Source organism: Equus quagga, chromosome 17 (assembly GCF_021613505.1).
Source record: "Equus quagga isolate Etosha38 chromosome 17, UCLA_HA_Equagga_1.0, whole genome shotgun sequence".
NCBI lineage: Eukaryota > Metazoa > Chordata > Mammalia > Perissodactyla > Equidae > Equus > Equus quagga.
The window spans coordinates 51,551,204-51,572,498 of NC_060283.1; the positions used below are offsets into that span (position 1 = coordinate 51,551,204).

The 21,295-nt window shown below is 58.4% G+C and overlaps 1 protein-coding gene across 25 annotated transcripts in view; it reads left to right on the top strand.

The window, feature by feature from the left end:
- TNS1 (tensin 1) overlaps window positions 1–21,295 on the top strand; it is a 218,380-nt gene that overhangs the window by 188,147 nt on the left and 8,938 nt on the right. For 18 of the 25 annotated variants that reach the window (XM_046643901.1, XM_046643906.1, XM_046643908.1 and 15 more), the window contains 11 exons: window positions 1,827–1,919; window positions 2,520–2,543; window positions 3,043–3,081; window positions 9,886–10,084; window positions 12,940–14,081; window positions 16,647–16,733; window positions 17,463–17,594; window positions 17,986–18,078; window positions 18,776–18,853; window positions 20,638–20,709; window positions 20,954–21,122. In XM_046643901.1, the coding sequence (XP_046499857.1) occupies window positions 1,827–1,919; window positions 2,520–2,543; window positions 3,043–3,081; window positions 9,886–10,084; window positions 12,940–14,081; window positions 16,647–16,733; window positions 17,463–17,594; window positions 17,986–18,078; window positions 18,776–18,853; window positions 20,638–20,709; window positions 20,954–21,122 (2,128 nt within the window). The remainder of the gene's footprint in view (window positions 1–1,826; window positions 1,920–2,519; window positions 2,544–3,042; window positions 3,082–9,885; window positions 10,085–12,939; window positions 14,082–16,646; window positions 16,734–17,462; window positions 17,595–17,985; window positions 18,079–18,775; window positions 18,854–20,637; window positions 20,710–20,953; window positions 21,123–21,295) is intronic. The other 7 variants (XM_046643904.1, XM_046643913.1, XM_046643917.1 and 4 more) reach the window with 4 other exon arrangements.

The following is a 21,295-nucleotide window of genomic DNA, read 5'->3' on the forward strand; positions in this document are numbered from 1 at the left end:
CTCTTCTCCCACCCCTTGGCCAGCCCCGGGGGGGTGGGGCCCAGCAGGGAGAGTAAGTCAGAGGTTTCATCAATGCACAGAAATGGGGGAGAGGCCAGAGGCGGAAAAATGTGAGGAATTCTTCTCTCAGGAAGCAAAAGCCTTGCCTGGCTTCAGGGCCACCCACTCGTCTGCCCCAGCAGAAGGGCCAGAGGCCTGGGGGCAGGGGGCCTGAGCCGTTAGGGAGCTGAAGGTGCTGACGAGGAGCCGAGGGAAACCTCCCACCGCCTCTTGTCCCCTCGTCCCCTTCACCTTCTCCCGCTTCTGCACCTGTGCCTCTGCTGCACCCGTCGGACAAACATATGCACCCGTGTGGGCTGGGGGCCTTCACGGTCATTCCATGGATAGCGGTCTCGGAGGCTGGGCTCCTTCTTGCATAGTTAATTACGTTCAACCATCCATTCACTGGCTAGACATTAGTAAATGCTCGATGAGAGTCTGTTGCAAGACATCTGCATGTGTGTGTGTCTGTCAAGAGAGGGGAGGGACAGACAGACGCGCAGGCCTAGGCCTACCCCGTACCTGGATGTGTGTGTGTACACGTGTGCCCTCCACTGTATCTGTCTCTTGGGCACCCAAGGATGGAGTGAGGGTGGAGTGCAGGGCTGGGCAACCCATCTGGACCCCTGTGATGTCTCTCTATCCCCACGTGCACCTCTGTGCACACCTGCACGTGCGCAAGTAATTTGTGTATGTTGCTCGCATTGCAAGATTATATTTTTTGTTGGTTTCCTGTAGGTCTCACTCTTTTGGGAAAGGTGGAGGGGCCAGGGCAGGTCCTGGAGCTGCTGTCTGTATCCTGGGCACCCGAGGGCTATAGCTGGTCAGTTGAGGCCATTGGTGTGGGGCAGGCAACCTGGGACCCTGGCTGGTCTGGGCGGCTGTGTGTCCTCAGGCCGTGGCCACATAGGAGACAGAGCTCATTTCTTTGCTTCTCCTCGGAGGTGTGCTAGGAGATGTGGCAGCCGCCCCTGAGACATCTCATGACTGGGCCTCACCGCCGCCCTGCAGGTCAGCTCGGAGCCTGGCCACGTCCTTGGCTGCTGGGAAAGAGCCCAAGAGCTTTTCTGACCTTGTGTGTTACATGACACTCGTAGCCTGGCCGGCGGCTGGGAGGGCCCTGGGGTCGGTGCAGGGAGCCGGTGGTCTGGGCCCAGGACTGTGGAGATGGGGCTTCCCCCTCTTCCAGAGCACTGAGGTTTGGGGGACACAGCCCCCCCACACTGAGAAATTCTCTCCTCCTGGGGTTTATAAGGGACACGCTTGGCTGGGGGTCAGAGGCCTTTGGCCGAGGGCCGGCCTGGGGTCTCAGGGTTGGCATGGTGCTGCCGGGCATCTCTTCTCCCTCTGTCCCTTGCGGGAGCGCCATCTTCACACTCCGTTTTCTTTTGTTCTCCTCTATCCATCTTAGAAAGACTGTATGTGTGTGGGAGGGGCAAGATAACAGTGCAGAGAGAGTCAGAGAGAGCCCGGGACCCTGCATGTGCCGATGGAAGGGGTCCGTAGCGAAGAAACTCGGGCCCCCCGGACAGAGGTTATTTCTCAGGCTGGAGAGGCAGTGCCCGTCCTGACTCTTCCGCTTGCCCTTTAAAGTGTGGAGAAGCCAGGAGACAGGACAGGGCGGTGCAGCTGGAGCAGCACCCTGGGACGGGAGCTGGTTCTCTGCTGGTCCCCAAACCCACCTGTCCCCCACGCCCTCACTCGTGGGTGCCCCCGCCCCCTCCCCCTCCCTGGGCCTCCGCCACCCGTGGCTCACCCCCGTGTCTCCCCTCTTCTTTCCTGCACAGTGCGCTCCCCTCCAGGTCTGGCCAAGACTCCCCTGTCTGCTCTGGGCCTGAAGCCCCACAACCCAGCAGACATCCTGCTGCACCCCACGGGCGGTGAGTGAGACTGGCTGAAAGGGAGGTGCTGGGGGAGGCCAGCGGGAGGAGCGGGGCTCAGAGGACCCTGCCCTCCTGGGCCGGGCCTAGGGATCTGAGCAGAAACGCCCCGAGGTGGTGGGTTCTCGGGACCCTCCTGGAAACAATGTGGCAGCCTGGCTTTGTGCCCACACTGACGTCAGGTCTGGGTGGCGCTCTCTGCACGGGGTTGAGGGGGACAGGTCCCTCTGCAGCCTTCCTGCCCATTGACTTGTGGGGTCAGTGCCACTCCCAGCATCCTCTGCCTCGGGGATCTGGAGGCCTGGCCTCAGTCTCCTTGGAGTTGGTCAGCTCTCAGCCAGAAGCCTGGCTCCCCATCTCCCCAGAGTCCAGGCACTTGTGTACACAGACAGGCGGACATGCACGCACACACCCAGATTCACACCTCCCCCTTCCTCCATACATTTCCCATCTCCTCTCCTTCCTGCGGGAGGAGCAGAAAAGGGGCGCCCTGGGTCCTTGGTGACCCTTTCAAGCAGGCTGAGCCCAGGAAGTTGCTCCCTAGACTCTGGTTTAGGGCCGGGCTGGGCTCTGGGGGCCAACTTTACTTCTTTTCCTTAGTCACCAGAAGACTGATCCAGCCAGGTAGGAGGGCACGGGCATGCAGGTGTGGCCCACACGGACACGCGGCCGGGCACAGCCTCCCACTCAGGAGGTGTCTGCATGGTCAGGGACACCGAGTCACTGGGGAGAAGCAGCGGGGGCTGCCCCTCACCAGGCCAGCGCACTCCTGCTTGAGACGCGGCCTGTGCAGGCCTGGGCGCGGGGGTGGTGACAGGGGCCAGCCGGGAGCCGTGCGGCCGGGCCTGCTGCTCCTGAGAGCCAGAACCTCCTTCACCGGGGCCTCGAGCGCCCCGCGAGCCCCGGGGTCCATCAGAGGCCGTGCCCGCCCCGCTCTTCTGCAGAGAGCCCGCCTCTGCCCTGTTCTCCCTCTGCTTTCCCACCAGCCTTTGCTCACCGGTTCTCTCTCAGGAGCTCAGCCCTGTTAATCAGTCTCTCTCTCTCCTTTTTGCTCTTCCTGCTCACCACCTGCCCCTCTCTCCTGCCTCTCCTTCCTCCTGCCTCGTTCCTCATCTTCCCGCAGAGGAAGAGGAGGGGAAGGGGGTGACGGAGGCCTCCGCAGGTGAGTGCGGGTTTGCTGTGTGGCCGCGTCTGCGCTCCGGGCTGGGGACGGCTTGCGTGCGGAGCTTGCCCTGGCTGCCTCGGGGACAGTGCTTTTTTGTGGCCAGGTCTCAAGTGACCAGGCACGGAGCCTCCTGGCCCCACCCCGTGGTGATGAACTGTCACCCTGGAGGCCCCCTGAGTCCTGACAGAGGAGCTCGAGGCCGCAGGGCATGGGTCTAGTGTCCAGGCCCTGGTGTGGTGCCACCTTGCTGACAGAAGGCCCCTCCTGCCACGTCCCCCTTGCGGCGTGTCTGCCAGCCCGCCTGGGCGCAGCAGCCGCTCGGAGGGCAGGGCAGGTCTCACACCCAGGGAGCGGGCTCGTCTCTCGTCTCCCGGGTGTGCTCCCACACACAGCACAGAGCAGAGTTCTCAGCTCAGCACTGCTGATGTTTGGGGCCAGACGGCTCTGAGTTGTGGGGCTGCCCTGTGCCTTGTGGGGTGTTTCGCAGCGTCCCTGGCCTCTGCCTGCTGCACGTCAGCAGCATGTACATAGTCATGACAGTGAAAAATGTCCCCAACATTGCAAATGTCGCCTGGGGGGACAGTCCCCCTCAGTGCAGAGTGGTTGTCTTAGAGTCACAGGTGCCCTCCTGGAGCCCTCCCCTGGTTTCGTGTCAGCAGGGATGGTAGGACGTCTGTCTTTCTGGGATCTTGATGCCTTCGGGCGTTTCAGAAAAGCTGTGGACCCGTCCCCCACAGATGCATCGGGGCACCCATGCATGGAATTGTGACAAAGCGTTTCAAGGGTTTAGCATGTGTGTGTCCCAGCTTACTCCCCATCCCCCCTCTGACTTAGATGAACTCCACGTTGTGTGGGGGGATGTGCGGGGGAGGGGTGGACGTAATCTGGCTGAAGGCCTTTCACTCACTGGGAACAGAATTCAGTATATTCAACAATAACTCAAAGCAGCAGGTGAAACAAAGAGGGTGCCGGCCAGGGTGTCCTTGGTGTCGTTCTGGGCATCTGAGTCCCCATCTCCACCAGGAGGGATGGACGAGGTGGCGTGAGGCGCCTTCCAGCTCTGACATGTTAGGTGTTCTGGCTTCCCACCTGGGCCCTGGCTCTGTAGAGCCTGATTTCTGTAAAGACTCTGTCTGGCTTTCTTAGGCCCGCTTCTCACTTGCTTCTGCACTCAATACCTTCATTCTCTACCCCCAAGGCAGGCATGGGCTGTGCCCTCTGAATCTGCCACCCCAGGGAAGATGGCTGAGCTTCCCGTAAGGCTTTGCTCACCTCAGCCAGCCAGAGATCAGGCAACCACACCAGGCTGCCTGGGGCGCCCAGAACAAAGCGGCCCCAGCAGCATATCCGAGCACTCCTGGCTGCTGCTGCCCACCAGCCTCATGCCCGGGAAGGGGGTTCCCCCAGGCTGCTGGTCCCCACCAGGGCAGTGAGGCTGGGACAGGCGTCTGGCAGGAGCTGGGGCCCGGAACCAGCCGCGCAGTGCTCTTGGCTCTGCTTGTGGCTGCTAGACCGAGCTAGGCTGGCGAGGCCTCCAGCACTTTCCTGGGGCGGGGGGTGGGTGGGCTGTGTGTGTGAGGGCTAGATTTTCCCCACAGGCTGGGGGGCTGCTTTGGCTGCTGTTTTCCTCACTTTGGGGTGACACATCATAGGAGCGAGTATGGATAGAACTGAACTGAGACCTGCCCCTCGCGGCCCACGAATGACTCGGCCTACAGGGCCCCGAGTCCTCCAACCTGCCTCCGTCTGTCCCGGATCCATGGGGTATGGAGGGAAGGTTCTTAGGGGTCAGCTCAGCTGCACCCATCGTTTTCACAGGTGCCGAGGTCCATGTTGTGGGGTGGGGTGGGGGCTCTGTCCGAGGTCACAGAAGGCAGAGGACCAAGACTGGACCCGTGGGTCCCCTGTCTCCTAGTCAGCTGGCCGTTTCCAAGCCCTCCTCCTGTCGCCGGGCGCCGTGCCCTGGATTCCAGCATGGGGGCCCGCCTTGCTGTCATGGCCTGGGCCATGGGCCATGGGCCATGGGCAGCCCCTTCCGTGGTCCCTGGCTTGTGCACCCGCCCCCACCCTGGGGACACCAGAGCACATTCTTACTGCCTCTCTGAAGCTCTGTTCCATTTCCCACTTTGACAGCAAGTTCAGAAAAAGATGCCTTTGAGGAAAGAGATGGGAGGCAGAATATTCAGCCAGAGGAAAAGATGTTAGGGGCGTCTGCTCTGTTCAGGGCCCTGTGCTACATGCTTTACATTCATTCATTCTGCTGTTCATTGATTCGTTGGTTCAGTAAATACTTTGTGTGCTGACTCTGTGTCAGGCGCTGTGCCAGCCTCTGGGGATATAATGATGAGCAGTAGGAGATATGATTCCTAATCTCATGGCGCATATGCATGAACTAGAGCCAGGATTAAATTATCACTCAGAATTACATATTGAGATAAGTACTCCCAAGGGAATGGATACAGTTTTATGAGATCTTACGGCAAAGAACCTGACCTTGGCTGAAGAATTAAGATGTGAGGATGAGTGACAGTAACTTGGTGAAACTGGCATGGGAGAAGAGCATTCTATGTAGAGAGAAAGGGCATGTGCAAAGGCCCTGGGGTTGGAGGGAGCAGCATGTTTTTTCAAGGAACTGCAATCAGTGAGGCTGAGAGCAAAGGGGAGCTGAAGGCTGGAGGAGGGGGAGTATGGTACAGAGAGGGGTTCAGCAGGCGGGAGTGGGTCTGTGTGGGTCATTGCCACATCTTCTTGTTTGATAATCACAGAAGCACTGAGTGGAAGGTGGTAGGACCCCATTTTATCAGTGAGGAGATGATGTTTAGGGAGTTAAATGACTTGTCCAGGCCTGCACAGTCTGTCAGGGGCTCAGCCCAGAGCCTGCACCCAATCAGCATGTGGAGGCCGCCCCTGCCATGTGATGGTGCTGGGCACAACCTCTAAATGCGGTCTTGACTGGGCGCGGAGTCTAGGTACCCCTCCGCGTGAAGTAAGCAGAGGAAGAAAGCCTGCAGCTGTGAAGACGTGGGGTCAGCAGCAGAATGTCTTCCTAGTGGTGGAGCAGGGACTGGGAGAAGGGGACAGGGGACGTTCAGGTTGGGGTCTGTTTGTCCAGGTGGCTGGGCGCAGACAGACTTGGCGTCTACGCTTCAGGGAGGCTTTGCTAGAAACGGCCCCTCTGGGATTCTTCCTGCTCCGGGGTCCCTGGCGATGGGCTTGCTGGGCCTCTGGGCTGTCAGGCAGCGCTATGCAGTGCAGGTGTGTGGAGCACCTCTCTGTCCCAGGCCCTGTGCTCGGCACTGGGGGATAAAGACGTCACAGACGGCTGGTGAGGGCGAGACACCACCGGTCACGTCAGTGTGAGGGAGAAGTGCTGAGCGGGTGTGGCCCCACCTAAGGTTTGAAATTCCAACTTTTGGCTCCTGGATTGGGACTTGGGGGTCTCTGGACTGCCTCTCCCCACCCCCATGTCTTCACTTTCCTTGGAGTGGGCAGCGCCTTCTCTCCAGGCAGAGAGCCTTTGCTGGGAGGCAGAAAATGTACTTCCGGTGCCCGTGAAGAGCTGACGGTGCCCTGGGCCTGGTGGGGCCAAGTCACTCTTGTGCCTCCAGCTGCTCTCAGCCGCCAACAGCCACTTGGAATGGGTGTGGGCGCCTGGAATGTTCTCCATGCAGCACCCTCCCTGGCCCCACCTCTCCTGCTCTTTCCAAGTCCTCTGGGTGCAGCTGCTCCAGGATTGGAGGGGAGGAGGGAGGGTTGTGTAAAAGAAGAGCGGAGGGGGCAGGAGCAGGCACGGCCGGGGCATGGGCGGGCAACGGGGGGCTGCTTAGAGGCGCTGGCGCTGGAACGGGTGAGAAAGAATTGGAAGGAACTTCCCATCTGTTATCACTCCATCCTGGCTGGGCAGGTGGGCGTTCTCATTCCCATTTTACAGATGAGGAAACTGAGTCCCAGAAAGATCCAGCAACCTGTCCCAGGTCACCCGTCCAGTAAGTGAAAGAAGGGGGCGCCCACGAGTCGTATGTGGTCCTGAGATGGGGAGGGGTGAAGAGGAGATGAATAGACAAAGGAGGCATTTTCCTTAGAGAAATCTGAGTCTGAAACCTTGAGAAAACTAATGTTTTGGCTCCAAAGGTTGGTTTTGAACAGTTCTGGAGATGGACTCAGAAAGTCAGATGACTTCCCAAAGGTCCCTCCCACTCTGGGTTCCCGAGGAGCAGAGACTGAGTGAAAGGGCTCCCCTCTGGCCCGGTCAGGAGGACACTGCGGGCGGGAGAAGGGCCAGGCGTCAGGGGCATCCATGTGGGTTCCAGGTCAGCAAGGACTCCAGGGAACGAGACGAACCAACGTACGCCTCTGAGTCTGTGTGGCTGGAGTGTAGAGCTCGTGCACTTAACAGCTTGTGGGACAGATGCATATCCGGGGCCTACTATGTGCCAGGCACTACGTGAGGGACCCAGTGCAGGTCAGCGGGGAGCCCAGGGCAGCCAGGGAGCAGATAGGTGCTCTGGCCTCGGGTCTCAGTTGCCATTTCCGGGGGTGTGAGGCCCCATTTAATGGTCACCCTGGGGCACAGACCAGCCCCCCAGACTGAAGACACATGGAGACTCTCGGCTCCCTGATTTCCAGCTGGCCATGCGTGCAGTGGCCCCGGGGCAGGCTCCGGGCCAGCTGTATGGGTTTCTAGGTTGACTCTGCCACTTGCCACTGTGTGCCCCGGGCAAGGTCCTTACATTCTCCAAATTCTACTGTCCTCTTATAATTGTTTGCTGTTTTTATCGTTGTTAATAACCCAATGGAGTTGGCTCTGCTCTGGCTGATGGGCTGGAGCAGCCAGCTGTGGGTGTCCCCATGAGCCTGTGCCCCTGTGTAGGTCATCTGGAGCCAGCATTGAGAGTCAGGAGACTGTGGTGCTAGTATCCACGACTGCTGATTGGCTGTGTGTTCTGGGGCAAGTCACTCCGCCTCTCTCGGCTGAAGAGATGGGTAGATCAGGGGTCAGCAAAGTATTGCCAAATCCAGCCTGCTGCCTATTTTTGTAAAGAAAGTTTTATTGCAACACAGCCATGCTCATTTGTTTATGTGTTGTCTATGGCTACGTGACAATAGCAGAATTGAGTCGTTGCGACAGAGGCTGGCCCACCAAGCCTGAAATATTTGCTATCGGGTCCTTTACAAAGCAGCATGCCTGCCCCCGTCAGAGGATCTCCACAGCCTCCTCTGGCTCCAGTGGGGCCTCGGGCACAGAGGGCACAGAAGCAGCACCATTGGAGTGCGTGTGGCCTGGGGCTCCCCTGAGGTGGGCGAGTGGCCTGGGCTGGACCAGGGGGCTTTTCAGAAGGCCTTGCTGGCTTCTGCCCACGTGGGCTCCAGCCTTGGGTGCCGAGGTGGCGGGTTCTCCATCACCCTGCGCCCTGTACCTGGAATAGACTGTAGCATCCTGCCCCACCCCACCCACTGTCCCTGCTGTCGGTTGGAGGGACTTCTGTGGGACTAAGGGATAGGCTGGCAGCCTCTGGCTGGAGTTGTACACAGACCCCAGCGCAGGCTCCAGACCTTGTGAGGGGCCCGGCTCAGACGGACCGTCCTCTCCTTGTGTCCAGACCTCTAGGCCTGGGGGCAGGATGTCACTTTCAAAGCCACACCCGGGAGGCTGTGCGGGATAACGGATAATGCCCTGGCGATGGGGTCCTCCCAAAATCAGGTTTCCTCTGGGCTGAGAGGAGGAGGTTGTTCTCTGACTTGGTGACCGGCACCGTCCTGGCCAGCAAAGGCTAGGGGACCGGGCTCCCCACAGCTGCCCAGACTCCTGGCTCTTCAGTTTCTCAGGCTGGTTCCCGCAATGCCCTAACTGTGGACAGAGTGTGGGTCCGCGCTCGGGTCACGTCCCTCCTGGGGGAGGCAGGGCCGGGTCTGGAGGTGGCAGGAAGGATCGCCTCCCGGATCCCGCCCCTGGAGAAGCCCAGGGTGCCTGCTGCTTCTTCCTGTTGAATCCCGAGTTAGTTTCAGGGCTGGCCTTGGGGAGCGGTGCACAAGCCCTGGCTGGGAGTCGGGAGGTCAGGTCCCGGCCGTGCCTCCGGTTGTTTGGTCCTCCAGGTCTTGGTGTCCCCATGTGTCAAATGGCCTTTCCGGCACTTGTCCCCCCACCTCCCTTCCTCTTCGGCTGCTCTGAACACCCAGCGGGCACAGTGGTGTCAGACTCGGGAGGAATGCTAAGTGTGTCAGGCGTGGGGGTGGGGGGTGGGTGTGTCTTGGAGTTGAAGGGTCTGGGCGTGACTCACCAGCAGGCCTGCTTCTGGGTCCTGGCTGTGGGTGGAGGCATTCTGACGAACCCCAGTGCTGTCCTGAGACACCATTGAGGCCGGGATTGGGGCTCTGGGTCCACGAAGAGCCCAGACTCCAGGATGCCAGGGAACCTAGGAGGGTCTGGGGGGCTGGGTCGTCAAAGGAAAGAAGCAGCTAATGGGGGTGCCAGGCACGGACGGGCGTCCCAGTTCTAGGAGGCAAGACTCTGTGACGGCCACCTTCGGAGGCAGAGCAGGGTCCATTTCTGGGAAGCGTTGCTGAGCAAGGCCCGGTTAGAGGGGGCTGTGGGGGCTCTCGCAGCTTCTCCGGGACCCTGGGAAGAGGGGTGGGTGTGGCAGCTGGACCCCCAGGAGAAGTGGCCTTTGCATGCTTGGCTGTCCTTTTGGGGCTGTCTCCACAGGGTGGGCTCTGGGAGGGTGGTTCCCTGGCAAGTTGGTTGGGGTCCACACTGCAGCCGCGAGGGTCCAGGCTCAGTCTCTGTCCTCTCGCCCCTTCCAGAGCCCCGGAGCTATGTCGAGTCGGTGGTGCGGACGGCAGTGGCTGGGCCCCGAGTTCAGGATCCTGAGCCCAAGAGCTTTAGTGCCCCCGCCGCTCAGGCCTATGGCCACGAGACGCCCCTGAGGAACGGGACCCTGGGCGGCTCCTTTGTGTCCCCCAGCCCCCTCTCCACTAGCAGCCCCATCCTCAGCGCCGACAGGTACGTGGGGAGGAGGGATGCATGGGGGATGAGAATCAGGCCTGGAACAGCATGTGTGAGGCCTTTGGGACCTGCCTCGTCACATCCAGATTGCTGGCCCTGGGAGACCGGTTCCTCCGGGTACACTGAGGGAGCATCCCCGGAGTGCCCAATCCCTTGGGGAACATGGAGATGGATGAGCTATAATTCCCAGGCCGAATTTAATTCCGTCATCCGGACTGCACTGAAAGATGAACCAGGCGCAGTCTGTCCCCTGAGTTCAAAGTCTGGCGGCAGTAATTGCCTTGTGCTGAGTGCTTCCTGTGCGCCAGACCCTTTGCTGAATGCTTTGTATGGTTATTTTATTTAATCCTCACAGCAATCCTCTGAGGTAAGTCCTATTGTCATGTCCACTTTTCAGAAGAGGAAACTGAGGCACAGAGGGGTGAGGTAGCTTGCTCAGAGTCCTAAATGGCAGCAGAAATAGGGTTCAGACCAAAGGTGTGTGGTTCTGGGGCCCACGCATCTAGCCCCCAGAACTGCGTTACGGTCCCGCCCGTCCCAGGATGAGAGTGAGAGGTGCCAGTGCGGACGCGTAAGCGAAGGACTTGGAGTCAGAGCAGGGGCCTTCATTTCTGGCCAGAGACGCAGAGGGGATTTCTGGGGGCTGGAGGTATCTGCGGTGAGGCCAGAAGGATGAGCAGGATGTTGAAAGGCGAGGAAGGAGGGAGAGGACATCCTGGCAGGACAGCACAGCCAGGACAGAGGGCCGGGAGTGGCGTGTTGGTTGTGTGGGGTCGAGGGCGGGCAGCTGCAGAAGAGTGGCTGTAGGGTGTGAGGAGGTGTGTCTGGTGGCTGGGCAGCTGGCCTTCTGAGTGGGTCAGATGGAGAGGAAGGCCCTGGATTGGCAGGGAGGAGGCTCCAAAGAGGGCCCCATGTTTGGGGTGCAGTGGGGAGCTGTTCACTGGGGTGTAGGCTGTAGGACAGGGAAGGAGAAGAGGACACCGGAGGGGGAGGCTGGGATCAGCTCAGGCAGGGCGCCAGGCACAGGAGGAGGCCCAGGTAGCCTGCCCTGGCTGGAACTTGCCCCCAGGAAGGGAGACCCTGGGCTGACCATCCCTGCCCATGTCCGCTGCCCTCGCTAGCCTGGGATCCGCTGGGGCCCGGAACCTCTCCAGCCCCCTTCTCACTCCCGCAGGCCAGGCCGCGGGGGCTGAGTTTGCCCGGTGTTTGCGCCCCACCCCGGGTCAGGGTGGGGGGGGCGGGGCCAGCAGGGGCAGTTTTATTCTGGCTTCGAAGGATTCTGAAACCTCAAGCCAAGTGTGCCCCCAGCCCACCTTGCGCCTCCCAGCCTCCGGACCGGGAGATCTGCTTCTGGGCGGAGAGCCTGTTCTTTGTAAGAAAAGGGGATCGTCCTGCCCACCCAGCCACCCCCACTGAGGCTTGGGGGCCCTGGCGTTAGGAAGGGTTTGCTCTTTCTCACTCAGGTTGCTCCTGCCCTCGTGTCGCCTCTTTTCAGGACTCAGGAAACTACTGTTCCCCCTCCGGGGTTGTCTTCCAGAATTCCATCTCAGTTTCCCCCTGTTCCTCAGGGGCCAGGTTATTCTGGACCCAGGAGTGGCGTTCCACTCTGGCCCCTTCTTGGCTGCGAGGGAGACTTAGTTGCGGCCCCTGACCTTCTCCCTGCCCTTGGCTCTTGCCTGGATGCACCCCTCACACCACCCAGGGGCCCTGGGCTGATCTGACCCATCCAGGGTGGGGCCGGCCGGCCTGGAGACTCTCCCAGCCTGCCACCCAGGCTTTGGCCCCTGCCTCGTGTAAGGACTCCCCAGGCCTCCTGGTGCGGAGCCTGGCTGCTCCCTCCTTGCAGCTGCTGCTCAGGCAAGGCCCTGGCGGCCGTCGTGTCTCCTGCTATCTCATCCATGCTTAGAAGGTTGCATCTGGAGGGAATCCGGGTCGTCTAACCCAGCCCCTCGTTTTCCCTGTGGGAAAACTTTAACAAGCAGAAAATCCAGCTTTCCCACCTCACAGGCCGTTGCATTGTCCTGCTGTAGGACTTGTCCTTAACTTCACAGGAGAACCTGTCATTGTGGCTGTTTCCCCAGAGATAGTCCTCTCTGAATGGAATTTTATCAGTCTTAGAATTGGGAATGACCTCCGAGCCCATCTAATCTAACCCCCCGGTTCAAGGTATTCCCTCCACAACATTCAGGTCAAGAGGTTGGTCAGCCTCTGCTTAAATGCTGCTAGTGACGGGTGTCTCATTATCATGCAAGGCAGCTTGCTCCATCAGTGGCCAGATACAGCGGCTGGAAAGCGAACCTTAGAATAGGCCGAAATCTCCTCCCGTAAGACCGCCTTGTCTTTGCTTTCTGGAGCTACCCAGGAGTGAAAGCCCAAGTCTAATACTCTCAGTGTCTAAAGATGATGTCGGCACACCTGGGGAAACTGAGTCAAGGTGGGACTACTTCCAATAGGAACAGGATCCAAGTCGTTCGACCTCCTCTCCAGTGTTCAGTTTCTGTGATGCTGGAGGTGACAACCGGACAGCCACCTTCAGTTCAACAGGAGACCTTCTCGCTTTCCTTGGGGTTCAGGAGTCAGTGTGGTGCAGTGGGAAAATCGTGGGCTTTGGAATCAGACACAGCTAAGTTGAAACCCTGGTCTTTTATGAGCTGTGTGGTTGCAAGCCTGTTGGTTAACCTCTCTGGGCCTCAGTCTCTTCTTCTGATGGTTCCATAAGGTAATGTACGTTCCCAGGCATGTGAATGGAGCTCTTGTCGTCATTGGTGGCTGGGGGCGGACGAGTGCTCAGGGAAAGCCTCTCCTTCCTTTGGTGCCGTCTGCTGACATCTCCACCTGCCCCCTCTCTCCAGCACTTCAGTGGGGAGTTTCCCATCAGGCGAGAGCAGTGACCAGGGCCGCCGGACACCCACACAGCCTCTGCTGGATTCTGGCTTCCGCTCCGGCAGCCTGGGCCAGCCCAGCCCTTCAGCCCAGAGAAGCTTCCAGAGCCCTTCTCCTCTTGCAACCGTGGGCAGCAGCTACAGCAGCCCCGACTACTCACTTCAGCAGTTCAGCTCCCCGGAAAGCCAGGCCCCGTCTCAGTTCAGCGTGGCCAGCGTCCACACGGTGCCCGGGAGCCCACAGGCACGCCACAGGACAGTGGGCACCAACACGCCCCCTAGCCCTGGCTTCGGCCGCCGGGCCGTCAACTCTGGCATGGCTGCCCCTGGCAGCCCCAGTTTGAGCCACCGCCAGGTGATGGGTCCACCAGGAACTGGTTTCCATGGTAACACCATCTCCAGCCCCCAGGGCAGTGCAGCGACCACGCCAGGGAGCCCCAGCCTGGGCCGGCATCCGGGGGCCCACCAGGTTTCAGGTCTCCACAGCAATGTGGCCACCACTCCAGGGAGCCCCAGCCTGAGCCGGCACCCTGGGGCCCACCAGGCCTCAGGCCTCCATGGCAACGTGGTGACCACTCCAGGGAGCCCCAGCCTGGGCCGGCACCCTGGGGCCCATCAAGGCAACCTTGCCTCCGGTCTCCATGGCAATGCCATAGCCAGCCCCGGCAGCCCCAGCCTGGGCCGGCACCTGGGAGGCTCTGGGTCTGTGGTTCCCGGCAGCCCCAGCTTGGACCGGCACGTGGCCTATGGCGGCTACTCTACCCCTGAGGACCGGAGACCCACGCTGTCCCGGCAGAGCAGTGCCTCCGGCTACCAGGCTCCTTCCACGCCCTCCTTCCCTGTGTCCCCTGCCTTCTACCCCGGCCTGAGCAGCCCTGCCACCTCCCCGTCGCCGGATTCAGCAGCCTTCCGGCAAGGGAGCCCAACACCAGCCTTGCCGGAGAAGCGGAGGATGTCGGTGGGAGACCGAGCGGGCAGCCTCCCCAACTACGCCACGGTCAACGGGAAGGTGTCCTCCTCGCCTGTCGCCAGCGGCATGTCCAGTCCCAGTGGAGGCAGCACCGTCTCCTTCTCCCACACTTTGCCTGACTTCTCCAAGTACTCCATGCCAGGTGGGCCCCTCCTCCACTTCCACTCTCTGGCTGACGGATTAGGTCCACGAGTCAGGCCGTCTGTCCTGGTCTCTGTTCTGACATCTGCTTGGCAGGCAATGGTGGGGGGATCACTGGCTTCTGGGCCTGTTTCCTTCTCTGTGTTACGAGAGTTGGAGCCATCCTCAAAGTGGATGCACAGTGATTGTGGTAGGTGATGAGGGTGTGGATGCTGCTGCTGCTGCAAGTAATAATAATGGTGGCGTTACTGTTATGATTATCTTCGCTGTATTAGCCACTATGCCTTGTTGAGCACGTGCTGTGTGCAGGCTCTGAGCTAAGCACTGTTCATTCATCCCATGCCACCTGGCAAAGTAGGGATTATGACCCCATTTTACACCCGAGCAAACTGAGGTTTAGAGAGGCTCACCGTTTGTCCAGGGTCACACAGATAAGAAACGGCAGAGCCGGGCTTCAGTCCAGGCCCATGCCACCCTCAGCTAGTGCTCTTCAAGCATTATTGGGGTTGTCTCATCACGTTTCCATATCTTGAGGGTTATCGTGATTTAGCGTAACCTCGAAAATATGCCTTCAAACCAGGACCTCCATGCCTTTTGCCAGCCCTTTGTTCCCACCTTCTCCTCCCTACTGTGTGCACATCGCTGATAATGGGTCTGGCAGCCCCATGTGCTAGGGGCCAAGGCCAGGGGTTGGGCGTTTCCTCTGGAGTCTGGTTTCTACCCACCTGGCTTCACCGAAGCCCGTGAGGCTCGCACCCTGACTCCACTCACCACCGGAACTTGGCATCTTTGCCCCCCTTAGAGGACTCAGCATCTGAACGCAGAGCTCGGGGCCTCAGCTGGTCTGCAGCTTCTCAGCCAGACTTCAACCTGACTGTGCACAGCAGGCATGGGGCCCGGAGGCATCTGAGGAAGATGTAGAGTGTTTAGCCTCAGATGGGCCCAGGCTGCCTGGTTCTCAGTGTGTCCCTCCCAGGTCCTGCCCTGGGCCTGTGAAACTGGGACACCTAGAGCCAGCCCGCCCACCCCGACTTCCTGCTGCCCACCAGAGACATCTGGTTCCCAGCCTCTCTCCTTGGAGGATCGAAACTTCTAGAGTGGGGACATTTCCTGTTTCCCACCATCTTCCTTGCTTAAAATAGCTATTGAAGTCAACACAGGAAAGCACATGGGGCTGCAGCCGCCTCTGGCAGCTCATGACACAGGTCCCAACAGGAGCTGGGGCCTGGGGCTTCAGAGCAGAGAGAGGCAGCTCCCAGCAGTCGCACGGCCCCGCCGCCTCGCCTGGAGGCCCTCTTCCATGCACAGCTGCCAGCAAAGGAGCTGACCTCCCCCCTCACTAGCTCCAGAGACATCCCAGAATCCAAGCAGAGTGTAAATGACACGTTGAAGTTGACTGGGCCCTGGACACACAGCCCGGCCCATCTCTGGTCTGCTCCCTGAACTCTGCAGCATCGTCAGCCAGGCTCCCTCTGCTCCAGCCTTTCTCTGCAGAAAGGAGAGGAGATGTGCAGACCTCACCTTCCTCACTGTGAAGTTAAGCAGTTGGACCGGAAGCTCTCCGAGCTCCTTCCGGAAGCTGATGTTCTGTGAAGCATCCCTGGTCTGCAAAGGGCCTCGGTTGGGGGTGTCTGCCCAAAAGTGGGGTGCATGACACGCAGTAGATGGCCTCTTGGTTCTAGGCAAGCCCTTCCTCAATTTGTCCCAGGTGATGCAGAACACGGGCTGTCCATAAGGGGAGTGAGGAGGGGGTTGGGGGAAGTGGACAGAAACGCATCTTTCTGCCCTCATCCTCAAGGCTGTTCTGATAAAGTCGGGAGATTCAGCCTGTGGAGAAGAGGCTGGAGGTGGGTGCTTAGGCCTGTGGGAGGGAAGCTGCAGGGAGGGCTTAGCTGAATCTTCTGGAGAAAGGGTTGATGGGGTGGAGCAGGGCTTCAGTCGTCTCAGGGAGAATGCTGTGCCGGGCCCTCCGACAGGAGCAGCTCCGTGACCCACGGTGGTCGGCAGGAGACAGGGAGAGGATGAGGAAGCTACTCAGGCCCCCTCAGCCGTGCTCTGATGTCTGAGGACACGAGGACACTGTGCTAGTGTCCTAGGACAGCCATAACAAAGTATCACAAACTGGGTGGCTTATGACAACAGAATTTATTCTCTCCCAGTTCTGGAGGCCAGAAGTCCAAAATCAAGGTGTTGGCAGGGTTGGCCCCTTCTGGAAGTTCTGAGGGAAAGTCGGTTCCAGGCCTTTCTCTCAGCTTCTCCGTGGTCGCTGGCCGTCCGTGGTGTCCCGTGGCTTGTAGACGCATCACTCCCGTCTCTTCCTCCACCTTCACACGGCGCTCTCCCTGTGTGTCTCTGTCTCCTTCCCTCTTCTTGTAAGGACACCAGTCACATTGGCTTGGGGCCCACCCTCATCCAGCACGACCTCATCCTAACTTGGTTACCTCTGTGGAGACCCAATTTCCCAAGAAAATCACAGTCACAGTACCAGGGGTCAGGACTCCAACGTATCTTTCTCGGGTTCACAATTCAACCCATAACACTTCCTTTTCCTTGCCTTGTTTTTTAGACAACAGCCCCGAGACGCGGGCCAAGGTGAAGTTCGTCCAGGACACTTCCAAGTATTGGTACAAACCTGAGATCTCCAGGGAGCAGGGTGAGTGCTGGGCGCACCCAGGGTCCTGGGGTCCCTCCGCGGTCACAGCTGGCTGCTGCCGCCGCGTCTTCCCTGGGCAAGGATCCTAAGCAGGCTCCTTCCCCTTTGCCCTGTAGGTGGCGGTCACAGGGAGGGCCTGGGATCAAGGTCAGACAGCAGGAGGCACCTCCCTGCAGTGAGGCGTGGGGAACAGAAGCAGTGGTCGTAGATGCCCCTTTGAAAGATCCTTAAAAGCAAGAAAGACTCAGTTTTCCAGGGCAAAGTAAAAGATCAGCCAAGATAATAGGAAACGGCTCTCCATCTGCGTGACGTGGGAGATTGTTGCATATTTTACAGAAAAAACAAAGTTGGGATTGTGGGGATGGAGAAGAGGCCAGCTTCAGGACCCTGGGAAAGTAGTGTAGGACAGGGGGACATGGCCCCGGGCCCAGTCCTGACTGCTGCCTGTTTTTGTGAATACTTGTATCGAACGCAGCCGTGTCTGTGCGTTTGCACACTGTCTGTGACTGCTTTCAGGCTGCCGCGGCAGAGTTGAATAGTTGCAATAGAGACTGCATGGTTTGCAAAGCCTGAAACATTTACTATGTGGCTATTTATGGAAAAAGTTTACCAAGTGAGGAGAGTTTGAATTTAGAGAATCTGATGGGCCTGGTGAGACTTAAGTAAACCCAGGGCCATCAATTGCTTATTTATTTTCTCTTCTCTCCCCCCGCCCCCCTCCCAATTCAGCCATCGCACTCCTGAAGGACCAGGAGCCCGGAGCCTTCATCATCCGGGACAGCCACTCCTTCCGAGGAGCCTATGGGCTGGCCATGAAAGTGTCTTCCCCGCCTCCGACCATCATGCAGCAGAATAAGAAAGGTACCGCTGTCTCCTCGAGCGGGGCCTTGGGACTAGGCGGTCGGTGCAGGCTCTTCAGACCCTGGGGTGCCGCAGGGACCCAGAGGCTGGGCAGGGCTCTGTTGTCGCGGGGGCTGGTCCTTGCTAAGTCAGTCTTCAGATAAGGAAGTCTTGGACTTGGTGACGGTTGGGATCAGAGAACAGGGAAGCAAGATTACTGGGATTCTGACTGTGTTTCCTTGAGGGGTGGGATCGGAGTGGTGGTGTCCGTGTTCCAGGCTTCTGGCCACGTGACCCCTATGACGCTTTTCCCATCACAACCCCGCCCTGGGGAAGTTATGAAGCGGTCTGGGAGGTGGTGGGAGGACGCCATGAGACGTGACCAGTCCTCATGTCTTTCTCTTCATCCCAGGGGACATGACCCATGAGCTGGTGAGGCACTTCCTGATAGAGACTGGCCCCAGAGGAGTCAAGCTCAAAGGGTGCCCCAATGAGCCGAACTTCGGTGAGCTGTCCCCCTGCCTGTCTCCGGTGTCTCAGGCCCATCTCAAGTCCGCTGTCACAGTTCTGCCAGTCCCCTCGTCATAGACGCAGCAGAGAAGAGGAACGGTGGCTTCCCTTCCTCTGCACGGTGGCTCCTTAGCTCTGCCAGGTTCCTCCCTATATTGGTCCCGCTCACTGAGACTTGTATCCTCACAATGTGAATAACATCTGCAACCACAGCTGCCTTTCTTGACCACCCACCCTGTGAAGGTCACTGTCTAGGTACCTCAGGTTACTTCTGGGCTCACGGCAACCCCGCATGGTAGGTGTTATCGTCCCATTTTGCGCATGAGGAAACAGGTTCATGGAAGATAGACTTACTCAAGAACAGACAGCTAGTAAGTGCCGGAGCTGGGATTCGATCCCACGTTTCTCTGAGGCCTCCCTGCACTGTCCCGGGAGGGGCCCCGGCCGCGGGAGAGACGTAGGAGAGATGTCAGGAGGAACTTTCCCTTCAAAGAAAGTGGTTAGGTGATCTTAGGACTAGCGTGAGCCTTTGGAGTCTCCTCCCTTGGATCCTTCCAACAAAGAGGGAGGGATTTTCAGCTCGTCAGTGGGATGAGGGCAAGGTAATAAGGTGGCTGAAGGTTCTGGAGAGCAGCGTGGGGTGGGGCGGCTCCCGGTACTGCTGCCCCTGACGTGCCGTCTCCCTCCTGCAGGATCTCTGTCCGCCCTGGTCTACCAGCACTCCATCATCCCCTTGGCTCTGCCCTGTAGGCTGGTCATTCCAAACCGAGGTAGGAACCTGAAACGCCTAGATCCGCGAGCGCACCCTGGATCCACGTCTCAGCCCTGCCAGCTGCTCCAGAACGTGGGCCAGGGCTGGAGGACACAGATCATTTTGCCAATCTGGGGAAACTCAAAACCACTCTCTCTTTTTTTTTTTCTATTAAAAAAAAGGGTAAAGTTCATTTAAAAGCTTGACTCTGGGAACATACATAATTGACTTGCCAGATTGTTCTGGAACATTTTCTGGAGGCTTTAAGAAACTGATCCTGAATCCTCAGAATAAGCCTCATCCCAGAGGATGCACTGGAAGTAGGAGGCAGTCACGGGGAGGATCGTGTCCAGAGGATGAGCTGGGCATCCGTGGACAGGGCCGAGGGAGGGGGGAGGGAAGACGGATTTGGGTGATGGGGGTGCCCAGGGGTTGGAGGTTGGTTGAATGGAGAGGAGGGAGCTCTCAGAGGAAGAGGGGGCTCTGTATGGCGTGGGAAGGAAAAAGTGGGGTGCCAAGATGTCTCTGGAGTTTCTGGTCTGCGTGGCTGAGAGGGTGTTCCCTGACCGAGGGGCCATGGAGGTGTTGGGGATGAGCAAGCCCTCCTTTGATTGTGGGAAATTAAAATGGAAACCAAGAGCCTCAGGACAGGGCGAAAATTCGAGTGAGACAGCAGGGCCTGCAAAGGAGATTTTAGCTTCTCTCGGAGAGGTGTCCCAGCCTTGGGGCGTGGCAGATGGACGCCACAAACTTTCCACAGCACAGCCTTTTGCAGCCCAGCCCCTGGATACACAGCGCCCGCACCGGGGGAACATGTCCAGCCCTGAACTTGAGGTCTAGGAACTGGCAACTGGGATGCCTTCTCCCTACCCTCTCTGTTCAATAATGGGATACTCGGAAGTGGCCCTCAGACGTTCTTCCAGTCTCCCTTGGAGCTCCTGGGGTTATGCCCACACATAAAACCTCCAAGCTTATTTGACGGTTTCTATGTATCCAATTCAATTCATTGAATTATTAATGGTAATTGACCACCATTGTTAGCTTAAAAGTTCAAATGCAACTTAAATAGCATTATTAACCACACAATTTAGGCACTGATTAAATTGTATTTCTATGGACTTTACCAAAGTAATTCAGCAATTATAAAGCTGTTTGATATTTACGTTGTAGAAACCGGTGGTTCTCAAAGTCTGGTCCCCAGGCCAGCAGCATCAGCACCTTCGGGAACTCGTTGAAAATACAGATCTTCTTAAGCCCCTCCAATCAGAAACTCGGGGTGGGGCCCTGCCACCTGTATTTGAATAAGCCTGCATGCCAAATACTGAGAAACACTAGCATAAACAGTGCTCAGTTCTTATTAATATTGAAATTGTGGTTGTGCTGTGTTAATGCTTTACCGAACCGGGGCGTTTATCCTCTACACAGAGGCGTCAATGCAGAACAGCAGCAATTGTCACTTGAAGGCTTGCTTTATGCCGAGCACCGGGCTGACATTAGCCGTGGAGCATCTCAAAAGCCCAGTGAGATGGGTGCTGTCATCATCCTCTGCGTTTTATAGAGACTTAGCACGTGCTGGGGCAAGGGTCTGAAGCCAGCTCTGTTGGACTCCAGAGCTCCCAGCCAGTGTGCTGGACTTAATCACTGAACCTTCAGACTGGACGCGCACGTGCCGACCGCCAGGCCTGTTATGAAAAGCATATCCATTGCACAGTATTTGCAGAGCCGGGCTTAGGCCCGGCCAAGCTTGTCCTTCTTTCCAGCTCTGGAGTTTTGATCACCAGCTGAATTAAATTTTTGTCTCAGATCCCACAGATGAATCCAAAGATAGCTCAGGCCCCGCCAACTCCACCACTGACCTGCTGAAGCAAGGGGCAGGTGAGTGGCCGCCCCAGCCTGTCCCCACCCAGGCCTTTCCTCTTCCCCACCCTGTCCCCTCCTGCAGGGGCAGGCTGGACGTCACCCAGACTCAGATCTCTCTGGGCAGTCCGCATGTCTGTGTGCAGATGCCTTGGCCTGAGGCTAGCCTGATTGACCTGCTTCCTTCTCCTGAGGAGAGGACCTGGGGATTGTCCCCACCTACTCAGCCCCCATGACTCCTCCTTGGGTGGGTTTCTTCCAGCCTGCAACGTGCTCTTCATCAACTCTGTGGACATGGAGTCACTCACTGGGCCACAGGCCATCTCCAAAGCCACTTCTGAGACACTGGCTGCTGACCCCACACCAACCGCCACTATTGTTCACTTCAAAGTTTCTGCCCAGGGAATTACACTGACTGACAACCAGAGAAAGTAAGACTCTTCTGCCTGCTTCTGTGTTGGGCTCTCCCTTTGTGACCCATTTATGCATCCACTTACCCACTCTTTTACCAATTGATTCATCCCTTGTACCCATCTATCCACCCATCGACCCATCCATCTATCTCCCATCCATCCAGTGATCCATCCATCCATCCACTCATCCA